General features: G+C 38.9%; 1 protein-coding gene across 2 annotated transcripts in view; it reads left to right on the top strand.

Moving 5' to 3' along the window:
* Positions 1-15,465, top strand: part of LOC136827205 (uncharacterized) — a 305,481-nt gene extending 290,016 nt beyond the window's left edge. For both annotated transcript variants that reach the window (XM_067085036.1, XM_067084998.1), the window contains 5 exons: positions 8,196-8,559; positions 9,161-9,308; positions 10,418-10,677; positions 11,277-11,782; positions 12,249-15,465. In XM_067085036.1, coding sequence (XP_066941137.1) covers positions 8,238-8,559; positions 9,161-9,308; positions 10,418-10,677; positions 11,277-11,782; positions 12,249-12,626 — 1,614 coding nt within the window. In that variant the 5' untranslated portion in view covers positions 8,196-8,237 and the 3' untranslated portion in view covers positions 12,627-15,465. The remainder of the gene's footprint in view (positions 1-8,195; positions 8,560-9,160; positions 9,309-10,417; positions 10,678-11,276; positions 11,783-12,248) is intronic.
* Positions 15,466-15,479: the final 14 nt, after the last annotated feature.

Genomic DNA, 15,479 nt, shown 5'->3' with positions numbered 1-15,479 from the left:
ACATCACTTCAGTAGCCGCTGCTGTTTTTTTTTTTTTTTTTTTTTTTTACTTCGAATGCCTTCTTTGTGGGGAATTGGGGTTTATAAACTACAGTCTCTGCTTCTGTCTGTTGTTGTATATTACATATATATGTGTGTGTATATATGTATATATGTATGTATATATATATATATATATATATATATATATATATATATATATATATATATATATATATATATATATATATAGTTGTACCACAGTGAAAGTGAAACTGGGTGTAAATCCTGACCGGTTTCATATTTATAACCAAGACGTCTTTCAGAGGAATGATACATAGTAGTAGAATTTGCAATGTATAGGTTAGAGAGACAGCACAAACGAACATGTAGACGGTTGGAAACCAAATATTTACACCTGTGAAAGATGTACTGGTTATAAAGACGAAATCGGCCAGGCTTTACACCCGTTGCTTCATTTCACCGCTGTACAGCTTGTTATACACACGCGCGCGCGCACGCACACACACACACACACACACACACACACACACACACACACACACACACACACACACACACACACACACACACACAAAGGGAGTCCGTCTATGAAATGAATTGATACTCATCCTTTATTGATGATTTATGTGAGTTGGATCTCACCAAACCGAAAAAACTTAGGGATTCTCGTCAGTGGACACATTTACTTCATTTATTATCACTTTCTTAAGAACCAAACTTTAAATACGTAGCTGGAAAATAACAGCATAAAAGCACAATGACATACCAAGATCAGCTACTGCAAAAATAAAGTAATAAGTGTTACAGAGAACGTTTGCGCGTCAAAGATCCACCAGAAACCATTTCAAAACTCCCGCGCTCCGTCCTCATGTTGACGATTGGACCGTGCTGACATCTGACGACGGAGAGGCGAAGCAAAACGTAAACAAACCATGCATTGATCGCTCGGCTCGTCGTGCCTCTCTCTCTCTCTCTCTCTCTCTCTCTCTCTCTCTCTCTCTCTCTCTCTCTCTCTCTCGCCGTGAGAGGCCGAGCGCACTTTTACGCTGCCCCTCTTAAAACTCCTCCTCCGTCATTACTGAGGAAAATAAAAAAGGAAAAGTTGACTTCTGTCGTTTTCCTCGTTACATTTTCGCGAATATTCGGTTATTGGTTGGATACGATACGAGACAATTTCACAGCCGACTGAGCCTTTGTTACCGAAACGAAGTAATGGAGAGAGAGAAAGAGAGAGAGAGAGAGAGAGAAACGAAGTAATGGAGAGAGAGAAAGAGAGAGAGTATTATTCTTCTCGGCCATGCGGTAGTCATCCAAGGAGAAAGTTATCGTGTGGTTATCTCTCCCTTTGGTTTTGTTATCAGTCGCTCTATCCAGTTATTTATTGGTCGTTCTAGACATTTTCCATTAAGAAAGAAACTTATCTTGTTAAGATAAGAACCGAATTTATTAGAGGGGAAGAGAAAAAAACAAAGGAGTAAGTGGATTAAGGGGAGATTAGATGGGCAGATATTGCAACAGTTTGGAAAATTTTCGCTCAGCCACCTCCACCACCCCGCTCTCCCTCTCTCTCTCTCTCTCCTCTCTCTCTCTCTCTCTCTCTCTCTCTCTCTCATCAGAAGTGCACCAAGTATTGATTAGGCAAGAACGGTGATTACAAAGAAAGAATTATGAACTGAAACAAGATTAGTCAGGTCGCTAATACCGTTGTTGGATGTTAGCATCTCCCTCTCTCTCTCTCTCTCTCTCTCTCTCTCTCTCTCTCTCTCTCTCTCTCTCTCTCTCTCTCTCTCTCTCTCATGAATCAATAAGTCACCTTTTCTGGGATGGATTCATGATCATTGCAACCTTATTAGAGTCGTAAGTCTGTGGGCCGTTGTGATAAAACATATCGGCTCCTGAGAAATTGTGTTTGGGAAGGAAGGAAGGGAAAAAAAAAAGTTTTATTGCGATAAGGTTAGAAAGGAAATGACCTTTTTCGGAACCTTGATGCTGCACGGTCGTGTATGTGCACGACTTTCTGTTTATGTTATTGACACGGCACTGGATTTTATTTTTGTATGGTGTGTGTGTGTGTGTGTGTATATATATATATATATATATATATATATATATATATATATATATATATATATATATATATATATATATATTTATTTATTTATTTATTTAGATAAACATACATACATACATACCTACAAACACACACTTATATATATATATATAAATATATACATATATATATATGTACATATACTTATACATATACATACATACCTATACATGTGCATACACTCCTACACACACACACACACGTGGAGGCGGGCGCGCACGCCCGCTCGGCGCGCATCTATTTTTACCCGCTCGATAATTGAGAATTACATGCGAGAAACTCTTTTATGTTTATCGAGTGGTCTCGACCCCCTAGATAATAATAATAAAAAGGCTCAAGACGCAAGAGGCTTGGGGAATCCGACCACTGTCATAAGCCATGGAACAGCAGCGCCGAAATTGAGATCACGCACACACACACACACACACACACACACACACATACGTCCCGAGGCACATTTTCCCGTTTATAGGTCGGAATTACCTTTTGGTCATATTCTTCCTTAATAGAAAGCTTGCAGACTGCATGCTGTGCATCCGCCGGAATGTGTTACGTCGTCATTTTTAAAAGATGCTGCATATTTTGTGTGGAATGTTCCTGTGCAGCGGAATGATATTAGTTTTTTTTTTTTTTTTGTTAAGCTGCTGTTTCGTTTTGTGGTGTGGCCATTCGGAGGGATTGCGCGAGACGTTAATAAAACTAGATTGTTTTTTTTATTTCTATCTGCTTTTGCTTTCCTCTTATCTGCACACAAACACATACAAATATATATATATATATATGTATATATATATATATATATATATATATATATATATATATATATATATATATATATATATATATATATGCGTGTGTGTGTATGCTTAGCGAATATATGTATACATGTATTTATGTATTGTGTGTGTGTCTGTGTGTGTGTGTGTATGTAAGTAGGCAGTAATACGTTGGCTATACCGCAGTTCATTCGTTCGATAAAGCTAAGCAACTTTGGGTCTGGTCATAACTTGGACGGGTTACACCAGCCACCAAGCACATTAGAGCACCCTGGGCACAATAATCCTATAAGGCAAATCCTTCAAAGAGGAAAAGGAACAAGTAAAAAAAAAATAAATTCAAAAAGGTTTATATGAAAGGATTAAAGTCGACTAAAACCTACTCTACGGTATTTATAATGTCACTTTCATCCAAACTGGATGACCAATTTCACTTTAATCAAGTCTCATATGTAAAACAGGCAGCTCTCGGCCCCACCGAATTAATAAGCTATCGACCTGCTCACCCCCCCCCACCCCCAATTAATGTGATACTTGAATACACACTCGCCATAAATTGAGACTGGTTTCAGTTTAAATGGTGCTACACCGGACATAATTCAATAGAAATGACGTCACTTAATAAATAACTGTCATATTATTTAACTGTCTGTCTGTCTGTAGAGGTCTTTTCTGCCGTTTGTTAATGAAAATAAATTTTGTGTGGTGTCTGTTTACCTGTTGAAACCCCTCTTGTGAACCCCAGTGGGTTGACGAACCTCTCGATGCGAACCCCTTTTTGACAGGATGGTGAACTGCATAAAAATACACGGCTCTTTTAAGAATATTTCACCTTACTTAATTAAGCTATTTAGAATATGGAGGGATATTAGATTAAAATTTATGTTTACAGTGAAGCTTCCCTGATTACTGATTTTAGTTTTCTGTAAAAGAAAACTATTGTGCCGGCTTTGTCTGTCCGTCCGCACTTTTTCTGTCCGCCCTCAGATCTTAAAAACCACTGAGGCTAGAGGGCTGCAAATTGGTATGTTGATCATCCACCCTCCAGTCATGAAACATACCAGATTTCAGCCCTCTAGCTTGAGTAGTTTTTATTTTATTTCAGGTTAAAATTAGCTATGATCGTATTTCTGGCAACGGTATAGGATAGGCCACCACCGGCCTTGGTTAACGTTTCATGGGCTGCGGCTCATACAGAATTATACCAAGACCACTGAAGATAGATCTGTTTTCTGTGGCTTTGATCATACGGTGAAGCGGCTGTACAGAAAACTCGATTGCGCCGAAGACACTTCGGCGCATTTTTTTACTTACTTATTTTATGGCGGAAATCGTTTTTTCATTAGCCCTTATTAGATATTTAGCGAGTTTAGAATCGTGTTACAGCTTTTAGAATCGTGTTACAGCTTTATTACCAATATCGATTGGACAGGGAAAGTAATTTTCATATAGTATACTTAAATAAGAATATTATACTTAGATAAATATATAGGGAACCTAATGTTTGTAGATTATACGTAAATAAATAGATACTATTCCAAGCGATTCAGTGGAATTATACTTAGATAAATATATAGGGAACCTAATGTTTATAGATTATACGTAAATAAATAGATACTATTCCAAGCGATTCAGTGGAAGAAAAGTACGCACTATAGACATGATTTGCAATTCTTCGAATCTAGCATAGAGAAAAAAATAATAAATAACAGGAAAATGTAGGAAGGAGGAAAAACGTAACGGGAAAAGCGGAAAATGCAGATTTTTTTTTATTCAATAGAATCTCGTGAGTTTCGCCAAGATAAGGTGCCCTTGAGAATGTCCCCAGCCAAGCCCTGTTATCGGAGAAAATTGCATCTGTGCGGATTTGTGTGCGTGTGTGACGGTGGGAGAAATCTTCCTGATTCCAGTCTCTCTCTCTCTCTCTCTCTCTCTCTCTCTCTCTCTCTCTCTCTGAGACTTTCAGTGCACAAACGTCTCTTTTCTCTCCCTTTATCTTTCAGTTCTCAAAACAGATTCTCTTTCTCTCCCTCTTTATCTCTCTTTTTCGTTCTCAGTAAACAGATTCTCTCTCTCTCTCTCTCTCTCTCTCTCTCTCTCTCTCTCTCTCTCTCTCTCAGTGTACAGACATAGCTGTCTCTCCTCCCTATCTCTCAGTTCCGGTTCAGACTTATCTCTCTCTCTCTCTCTCTCTCTCTCTCTCTCTCTCTCTCTCTCTCTCTCTCTCAGTGCTCTCTGACAGACACAAGTACGTAATACCGCTTCTGTGATCTAAAATTTTGATTACAAGAGATTCGAAGACGCCAAACTATTTTCCCTCTTGACCAAATTGGATAAAACCAAGTACCGCTGAGCGTCCTCCTTACGAGAAACATTTTAGACGTTGAATTCAGCTCTGGAAAAAAAGAAAAAAGAAAAAAACCTCGGGGCAACCTCCCCTCCCCCACCACACAAACACACCTTACTTGGTACTTTCTTTATTCCGCAATCTAGTTGTGTATATTTCTCGTATGCTCTCCGTTACAAAGGCGACTCAAAAGCATTACGATTTATTAATAATGTAGCTCTTCTCTTTTTACTTTGGTTTTTATTTCTCACCCCTGGTCGTTCTTTATTATCAGGTCAGTCTCTTGGTTATTGCCACTTTGCTGGTATTAAGGAAAACCCTTCAATTTTCTCTTTATTTTGCTTGATTTATTGATTTTTCCCGTGCTAAGATTAATTAAAATTCTTCGTCTTCTCCTTCTTCTTCTTCTTCTTCTTCTTCTTCTTCTTCTTCTTCTTCTTCTTCTTCTTCTTCTTCTTCTTATTATTATTATTATTATTATTATTATTATTATTATTATTATTATTATTATATGTTGGTAGAAGACCTTCTTTTAAGCATGTAGTTTTGAAAGTGACAGCTGTATCAGCCGCATTAAGTTTATACAGTTTTCCCTATCTTTCAAATAATTGCCATTTCAAAGTTAATAAATTCTGTCAGTAACTCGCCGATGTTCTTCATTCTTTGGAGAGGAAAACAGTCGCAAACGGGGGGTAGTTTTATGTAGGAAGAATACTGTACACTGTTGAAAGTTACAGAGTAGATGAGCGGGTAACTGAAAAATGGCGTGCACCTTCCGTAGAGTTTTCCCTCGTTAGGAGAAATTCTTTGTTACTGTAGTCTTGTTCTAAACCTACCTTCCGCTCAGTCTGTGCGCTAAGAATGAGAGATAGATATGTGTGTACACTGAGAGAGAGAGAGAGAGAGAGAGAGAGAGAGAGAGAGAGAGAGAGAGAGAGAAAGTGTTTATGCACTGAAAGAGGAAGAGAGATATGTTGTGCACTAAGAGAGAGAGAGAGAAGTATCTGTGCACTGAAAGAGAGAGAGATATTATTATTATTATTATTATTATTATTATTATTATTATTATTATTATTATTATATTATTATTATATTATTATTATTATTATTATTATTACTCTATAGAATGTGCACGAGTCTTATCATGAAATGAGGGCTGACTTCCTTGAACCTCATCCACAGAGGACGAAAATCTTCACTTCCCAGTTCGTTTCCGCCTCCCTTCGGGAAGGGGATTTGCCTAGCCTGCATTGCTCGGAGCTCTGTACACAGTACTTGAGTTCTTTGCAGTTCAAAGCTGCTTCTCCCCCTCCCCTGCACCACCCTACCCTCACCTTCCACGCCCAACTGCATTGCTTCCTGCCCTTTTAGTTTTCATCTATTCCTTTTGTTATCTTCGCATCTGGCTGTTCCAATTTATTCAGCGTTGTCTTTCTCCAGTTTTCAGGGCTGTTCCCTGAGAGTCTAAAAGATTCTAGACTCATTTTTTGTTTTGTTTTGATGCTAAGCAGATAAAAGATCAGTTATTTCTCGAGATATAAACAGAGGGCGCAGTAAGATGACAGGATAGTGATGAAAATAACTTATTATGATTTCTTTTTTTATATGTATAAAATACAAATTCGAAAGTTATGATTTATTTTTATATATATAAAATACAAATTCGAAAGTCTTTGTGATTTCGTTCATGCATGCGTAATACTCAGTGAAGTGCTAAGTACGTGCGCCTAGGAATTTTTTTTAACACAAGCAGTGTTTGAATAAAAGCATAGATTGTGCAGAAAATGACAGTCCTAACGCATACTTAGCATTCGAAGAAACACACTGACAAGTCCTCGATAACAATTCCGTTTATACGTACGACATTCTATTTCAGAGAAAAACAAAAATTGTCACAATTCTGTATATTCATCCGTAAGATGATATGGTTACGCATTCGTAAAATTCAATGACGGTCTTAAAAACGTTAAAATTCTCTCGATTGTTGATGGGGGTTACGAGCGTAAAACTCACTGAAGTGCATTTTCTCATATGCTGTTAAACCTCTCCCCCCCACCTCCCCTCCCCTCGTGGGACTCAGAACTCATTGAAGACAGACCCAAATTAAGAACAATAAGTTCCAGGCTCTCTCATTTTCGGACTCTCGTCAACTCTGAGAATGGTTTGAGGGTGGAAAAAAGTAGCTTTATTGCGCCCATAAGTTGACACTTGACCTTGCCGTCAAACTTCATTTAGGCTAGCACTCCCTCAGGGGAGAAAACATACGGAGAGGTTGAGAAAGAGAGAGAGAGAAAATGGGTTTATGGGTATCATTATCATCGTTAATTATCCTCCGTAATTTTAATTTGGTCTTTTTCTAATGAATTTAGTAATTGCCATCACTAGTTTTTATTAGGACATTAAAATTAGGACATTTAAAATTACCAGTATCCTAGTAACCAGAGAAAACCAGTGGTATATAATCTTGGCGTACGCCCTAAGCCTAGTACCATAGCGTTCCGCGGTCTTAGACTCAGGTTCTCTCGCTTGAGGGTCGACTCAAGTTTTAATTTGGTCTTTTTTTTTTAATGAACTGGGCATCTGTTAACCGAAATTAGGACATTTAAAAGTACCTGCATCCTTCTAACCAGAACCAGTGGCTTATAATCTTGGCGTGTTCCTTACCCTAGTACCATAGCCCTCCGCCGCCGCCTTAGTTTCAAGTCCTCTCGCTTCGTGGTCGATTCAAGAGCTTTCTCCTTTCCTGGGTTATTTATTTCCAGTTTATTTATTTGTTTTAGGTATTACACATTTATTAATAGAATGAGTGAACCATAGTTGCTTTACTGGTTCATTATTTTTGACTAATGAATGTTCGGTTGTATGGAAATTTATGAAGTTTTGGCTTGTTCCACAACAAAATATGTTTATTATTATTATTATTATTATTATTATTATTATTATTATTATATCGTTTTAGATTGATCTAGCGCTCAGCCCCACAGTCACACTAGACCAATTAATGCCATCGAACTGCGGCCGCGTTCAGCTGTGCTCCTTGGACGGCATCGCTGGAGGCGCCGGAACGCCGAGCGCAAGCGTCCCGTCATCCGGGGACAGCCTCAACGTCAGCTATTTGGACAAGCTTATCAAGCGCCATCTGAATAGCGGAACCGGTACCATTAGCGGTGCCTCCTGCTCGGTTCCCAGAAACTGCGGAGGAAATGGCGACGGGGAGGGAGAGAGAGCCAAAAGATCGCTCGGTCTGTTGAACTGGGTCACACTTCTGGACGACATAGGCCTATCTTTCTTCCCGCCAAAGACGAAGCAACTTAGTGAAAACGGTAAGCAGGTTTAGACTCATAAACTGATTCGGAGAGAGATTTTGCGGATTTGTACGACCATAATTTGTAAAAATCATGTCGGTACGTAAAAAGAAGAAGAAGAAGAAGAATCAAATAAATTAAACGATATTTATGTGTGAATATTCATTTGAAATTTATATTTATAATTACTTAACTGATGAGGTTGATCCAGGAAGCCTTAACAGTTACTTTATTTGCACACTGGATGAGTTTGAGAGCCTCATGTCCCCTGTCCAACAGCTAGGAGAGGCTCACACATATGAACCCACTTTCACACCCTCAAGACACTGTATCTCTCTTTATCCAACTGGAAGAGACAGTAGATTAGGAGTTTATGTAAACAGATTTGAAAACCTCTAGCATTTGTTTTAGTCACGTACCCCCTTCTCAAACTCTTAAAAATGTTCCTTGGCTTCCTCATGTGTGAGATCAGTAGCCGAAAACTTCATCTCATCAAGATTTCACGCCCTCTTCTCTAGTATTCCTCATTGGTGTAGTATTAGTAGTAGTAGCAGTAGTGGGGATTGGCATGTGTAACGGTTCCTTCTTCCTAGCTTCTTTCTGCCTTCTCTTCCAACAGCCGGTCTGTCTTGGGACAACTACTACCGCTATGACAGCATCCTACAGTTCGCCAAGAACCTGTCTGCCCAAAGCAGCAACTCGGGATTCATCCAGATCGGGAAATCTTTCGAAGAGCGGGATCTGTTCGCTCTCGTCTTTGCCACGAAGTACGTATTTACGACAGAGATAGGGAGAGAGCTCTGGAAATTAAGTTCGTTAGTTGTATTACTTTGTATATTTTCATAAATTGTCCGACATTAAACTTTGTATGAGATGCTATGAGAGAACGGTATAATATTTCCTCTCTCCAAATGAGCATGAGGCAAAAAGAATGTATCTGACATATGTAAAATATCAGTTGAATTATAAAAGGAGAGATAAAGAATGCACGCTAAACATAATATTGAGGGACGTTAGAATACAGAGAGAGAGAGAGAGAGAGAGAGAGAGAGAGAGAGAGAGAGAGAGGCAAAGAGAACAGAAGAGAGTTGAACACAATAGGTTCTCAGGTTCGCAAATCTGCTACAGGTGGAGAAGCCATTTAAAGACCTGATGAACAGGACCTACTACCTGTTGATCTGAAGGCATTCCTTATACCCGCAGCAGGAAAGTCATGTCGTTTGTCTGCGCTTTCAAACAGTATTCAGAGTTATATACAGGAAGGAGGGAGGGCTTCCTTTTTGTCAGATTAGGGTGGCCTTATGCCTGCACCTGCTCTCTCGTAAGTGCAGCCCGTAAGGATGATTTCCACAGAGGGCGCATGGGTTCATAGTTTGGTGTTTGGACCCTTTGTAGGTTTTTTTTTTTTTGTATTCTGAAATGTAAAGAGTGTGCCAGCCGAAGTTATGTGAATATTACTTTATTAAAAAAAAAAAACTGAGCGTTCCCGTAACTTCTAATGTTTTGAGCAGAAGGGTCTTAGAATTGCCAGTTTCAGGATAACGAGAGAAAATGTATAATAAACACATTTACATTTTCCTCTTAATGAGCTTTTGAAAAATACTTGTGGTCAAGGCCAAATTTATACCTAATTGTTAAAAAGAAATACGATGTGAACGAGTTTTTATTTTCACTAAAGACGGTAAAAAAAAAAAAATTAGAAAGTCACCTGTCTGGTATTATATTTACGAAAAATTATGGCAATACCAGCGTTTAAGTCTTAGGTCAGCTCAGTTTTGCATAAAACGCCTTGACAACGAAAGGAGAAAATAATATAGTTAATGGACTCATGTTCTTTCGCTCTAAGTTTCACAAGACGCCGACGTTTCTCTTCCAGACCTGGTTTCTTAGTTAACAAATACAAGAAGAAAGTCGGCATGGCCAGCAGCCTGTTGGCCACGGGTGGTTCCCGGAACACAGAGGAGCGAGAGAAGGCCAGAAAATTCAAGAAATGGCAGCCGTCCGGTGGTAAAGACCCGGCGAAGAAGAAGAAGAAGAAGTACGGAAAACACTCCCAGTTCGGAAGTACACGGAACGAAATCGTGAAAAAGAAAGGGAGCAAGAAGAATACGAAGCCTTTGATATTCATCGAGGCTGGTAAGATTAGCGCTCTTCTCTGAAGTTCAGGTGTTCGTGTCTGTGATTTTTACATATTGTTGACGAAGAAAAATATTTGAGTGTGTGTATCTTCCCCAACGACTGAGATTGCGTGCAAAATAGTTTCATGAAGGAGCAGGTTGTCCTAACAGTGTCAACGCTTGTAGTTTTCCCTTTGTGGTAAACAGTTCGTTATATTCTGAAATATTCCTTTTTTGTTGTAAACAAATCGTTATATATTGCAATTCTTCTTTTAATTTCGACATCAACAAACACCCCTCTTAAAGAAATACCTATTTTGACTACAAAACCAAGTTTTATTACCATGTGTATTTGTATTCGAAGCATAGTATAAGAATTCAAAAATGATACTCAAGGTTATTGCATTTTCACATCTTTTGTAAGCAAATTATTATATACTGCCATTTTCCTTCTAATGTCGACTTCAACAAACACCCCTCTAAAAAAAGAATACCTATTTTGACGACAAAACCAGGTTTTAATAACGTCTCTATTTGTATTGGAAGCATTTTATGTAAAAATGGAGAATGACTCCTAAGATTACGGTCCTCTGCTAAGCGCCTTTCCATTCGCAACAGGTATACACGCCCGAGAGTGGCTCAGCCCAGCCATAGCCACTTACGTAGCCAACCAGCTGGCAGTAGCAGGCAATTCCTTCCTGAAGCTGGTATCCGTCGTCCTCGTGCCCCTGGCCAATCCCGACGGGTACGAATACACCCACACGTACGACAGAATGTGGAGGAAGAGCAGGAGGACTTACAACGACACCTATTGCGTCGGCGTCGATCTGAACAGAAACTACGACATCTCTTGGGGAGACGTAGAAGGCGCCAGCACCGATCGTTGTTCAGAGCAGTACTGTGGGGAGGGCGCGTTCTCCGAGCCAGAGACGGCCGCCCTAAGGGACCTGGCGGCAGTTTTCCTGAAGGACACGAAGATTTACCTGAGTCTTCACAGTTATGGACAGCTGGTGCTGTACCCCTGGGGTTACACACAGATCAGGCCGCCAAAGTTTTCGATAGTGAAGAAGATGGGCCTGAAACTCGTGAAGGTTCTAAACAAACATAGCAACTATAACTTCGAGGTAAGTGTCAGAGGAAAAAAAATATGTTTTAATAAGTCTCCAAAATCTCAAAAATACAGTTTCTTTTGCTTTTGTATATTTATAGTTTTCTATTCTAAAAATGAAACATAAGGCTGCATCACACGAGAACATGAAATTTTTATAGCCTCTCAGACAAATTTATCTTATAGTAGACAATATCTATTACATATCAGTACAGTGTTCAAGTCGTGCACGTTTTCTAAGGTGTTGTCACACAGGCACAAACTTACACTACTCATTTTGGCAACCAATATTAAGTACTTTGCACAGAGTGGTAAAAAAGGAATGTTATCGTGTGACATGGCCTTACTTTATACCAATTCACAGATTTGACTGTATATGTTCTGAAAATGTGTCGCATAGGAACCCTACTTTTGCCTCTAGGTGATTTTAAGACTTAGGTAACCGTGCGTCAGTTTCAAAAGACTCATTATCTTCTCCCCAGGGCGGACAAAGCTCGACAGTATTATACACATCCTCTGGAACATCATCCGATTACATGTACAGCAAAGGCGTTACGTACTCGTACACCATCGAGTTGCCCAACAGGTCATCGTTTCAGTTCATGCCCCAGGCGATTCAACGGGCAGCAGAGGGATTCTGGTCGTCCCTCGTGTGCTTCGTTGGGGAAATCGTGAAGACCCGCAAGGCGAGGTCCTTCTGCCAGAAGCGCATCGTGACAGTTCTCACGGAAAATAATGTCACCGTGAGTGGTTGGGTCAAGAAGAAGGTTTCGCAGGCACTCGCCGAGAAAATTGTTTTGGAAAAGCACAGTCAGAAGCTTAAAAAAGAGCAGAAATTTTATATACACGAAAAGCAATAGCAGAAGTAATCACAGGATGGATGTGTTTTATATTTCAGAATGTCAGCCTCCGTCAGAGGCTTAAGTGTAAATTACCTCAGTGTTGCCAGCTGCAGTTCAGTCAGCTTCTGTTATTGAAGCTTAACTGTAAATTATCGTTGTTCCTAGATGCAGTTCATTCAGTTTCTGTTATTGAAGCTTAACTGTAAATTACCTCAGTGTTGCCAGCTGCAGTTCATTCAGCTTCTGTTATTGAAGCTTAACTGTAAATTATCGTTGTTCCTAGATGCAGTCCATTCAGCTTCTGTTATTGAAGCTTAACTGTAAATTACCTCAGTGTTGCCAGCTGCAGTTCATTCAGCTTCTGTTATTGAAGCTTAACTGTAAATTACCTCAGTGTTCCCAGCTGCAGTTCATTCAGCATTCAGCTTCTGTTATTGAAGCTTAACTGTAAATTATCCTTGTTCCTAGCTGCAGTTCATTCAGCTTCTGTTATTGAAGCTTAACTGTAAATTATCTGTGTTCCTAGCTGCAGTCTATTCTTCTTGTTACTGAAGCTTAACTGTAAATTATCTGTGTTCCCAGCTGCAGTCCATTCTTCTTGTTACTGAAGCTTAACTGTAAATAATCTTACTGTTCCCAGCTGCAGTTCAAGAAAGCAATAGTGAAACGCCTGTACCATTTCTCCATGACAACTTGAAGTCTTCCAGACATCCAGTCCTCTTCTGGAAGAGCCTCCTGGAAAGGTTTTAACTTGATTCTTTCGTCAGTTCTAGAAGGTCTACAAAGAAGACTTGAGTTTAAAGGCTGGAACAGGCAAAGACATTTAGATCGAGTTGTAGTGTCAGTGTGAAAAGCCGTCAGATTCATTTATATTACTGTATTTGCTAAGGAATCACTGGTATTACCTGCAGAGTCCTCAAGCAATCGTCTGTAACATCCAAGAATAATTAGTTCCACCTGGACAAGTTTCAAGCAAGTAACTTGCATCTTCCATGGAGCGTTAGTTCCACGGGAAAAGCTTTAAATAATTAAATCATACCTCCCATGGATTATTTTACCACCAAGAAAAGCTTCAAGCATTTATTTTGTGTCCTCCATGAATCTCTGGTACCGTCAGGGAAAGATTCAGATAAGCACCAGTAATCTCTGGATATTACTGGTACCGTGAAAGTATCATGCATCTATATTTTTCGTGGATTATTGATCCCACCCAAGGAAGCCTTCACAACCATTTGGTTTGTATCCTCGCTGCATCATTGGAACCACCCAGAAAAGCTTAAATTATTAAGTCACTTCATTACAACATTCATTGTTCATTTGTACCAGCTGGAAGACTACAAGCCAGGACTGTAATTCTTTGGGGAATCATGATTACCATCTGGAAAAGCTTCTGGCAAATATTTAGAATATTTCAATGATTCTCGATTAATATCAGCTAGAATGTCTATTGAAAGTGGGTTGTGTCTCTCGAAGAAGTATCAATCAGAGATTCTGAAACTTTCATGAGTAATTATTACCAACTAGAAAAGCGTCAGAGATGTTGAATTAATTAGTGAACTTCTGGGCTTTCTATAGCAAGGACTACATTTTTCAGCAGTCCAGGGCACCAGCTGGAATCCGAGATGCCAGAGAACCTAATGAATCAAACAGCACCTCCAGGAACACCTAAAAGATATCACCCTTCCGGGAATTATTTTTTCCGTTTTCCAGCACGTAATCTGGAACTTCTTTGAACCGTAACAAACACGCTACTTATAATATTTCCCTTGTGATATTTCCTGTAATGTACTAACAATTAATTTAGTGATCGTCTGTGAACAAAGAACTTTGTTTGTAAGTTCGAAACGCCGTCAAAACAATGTGTGTGTATAAATAGAGACATGTACGTCAACATGCTCGTGTTTTGCTGCCTAATTTATTTATACCATTGTGGAAAGTGTATTTATAGCTGTCTGTCCGTCCGTCTGTCTATCGGGATAGGTAGGTAGAGACATACATACATATATTTTTACCTGTCTATCTGGCTATCTATCTATCTATCTGGATAGATAGGTAATACATTCATACATACATACATACATATATTTTTATCTATATCTGGATAGATAGGTAGAGACATACATACATACATACATACATACATACGTATGTTTTATATGTCTATATGGCTTTCTATCTATCTGTCTGGATAGATAGGTAATGCATTCATACATACATATATTTTTATTATCTGGGTAGATAGGTAGATACATACATACATATGTTTTCATCTATCTATCTGGATAGGTAGATACATGCATACATATATTTTTTATATATCTATCTGTCTATCTATCTATCTATCTATCTATCTATCTGAATAGATAGGTAGAAACATACGTAAGTACATACATACATATATTTTTTTTTCACATACACCGTGACATTTTGTTCCGGTCACAAAACATTAAGCTACAAATGTCGTTTAATATCAAATTCACTCAACCTCGGATTAAACGCCGACGGGGAATCCATAAGGATAAGTGATTCATCACTTCTAAATTCTCTACGGTATTTATTCCGAGGTAGAGTGAATATGATATTAAACGACAGCTTTACCTTGATGTTTTCGTACATACACACATACATACATACATACATAGGCTACATACATACATACATACATACATACATACATAAGCCTTCTGTCCAATTCCTGTGGAATTAGTCACTGAGATGCATCAAGTGAAGTCGTCAGATATGTGCCATATTTCAAACACATTCATTATTTTGTAACTTTGTAAATTAAAACTCGTCTTTACTGTAGTAGCATGTGCTACGTGCCTTCTTTTCATAATAAAATTACGACTGAACAGAAGTACGTGTGTATAT

This window comes from Macrobrachium rosenbergii, chromosome 1 (genome assembly GCF_040412425.1).
Source record: "Macrobrachium rosenbergii isolate ZJJX-2024 chromosome 1, ASM4041242v1, whole genome shotgun sequence".
Taxonomy (NCBI): Eukaryota; Metazoa; Arthropoda; class Malacostraca; order Decapoda; family Palaemonidae; genus Macrobrachium; species Macrobrachium rosenbergii.
The sequence above is the reverse complement of the archived record's forward strand: the minus strand, read 5'-3'. Positions and strand labels throughout refer to the sequence as shown.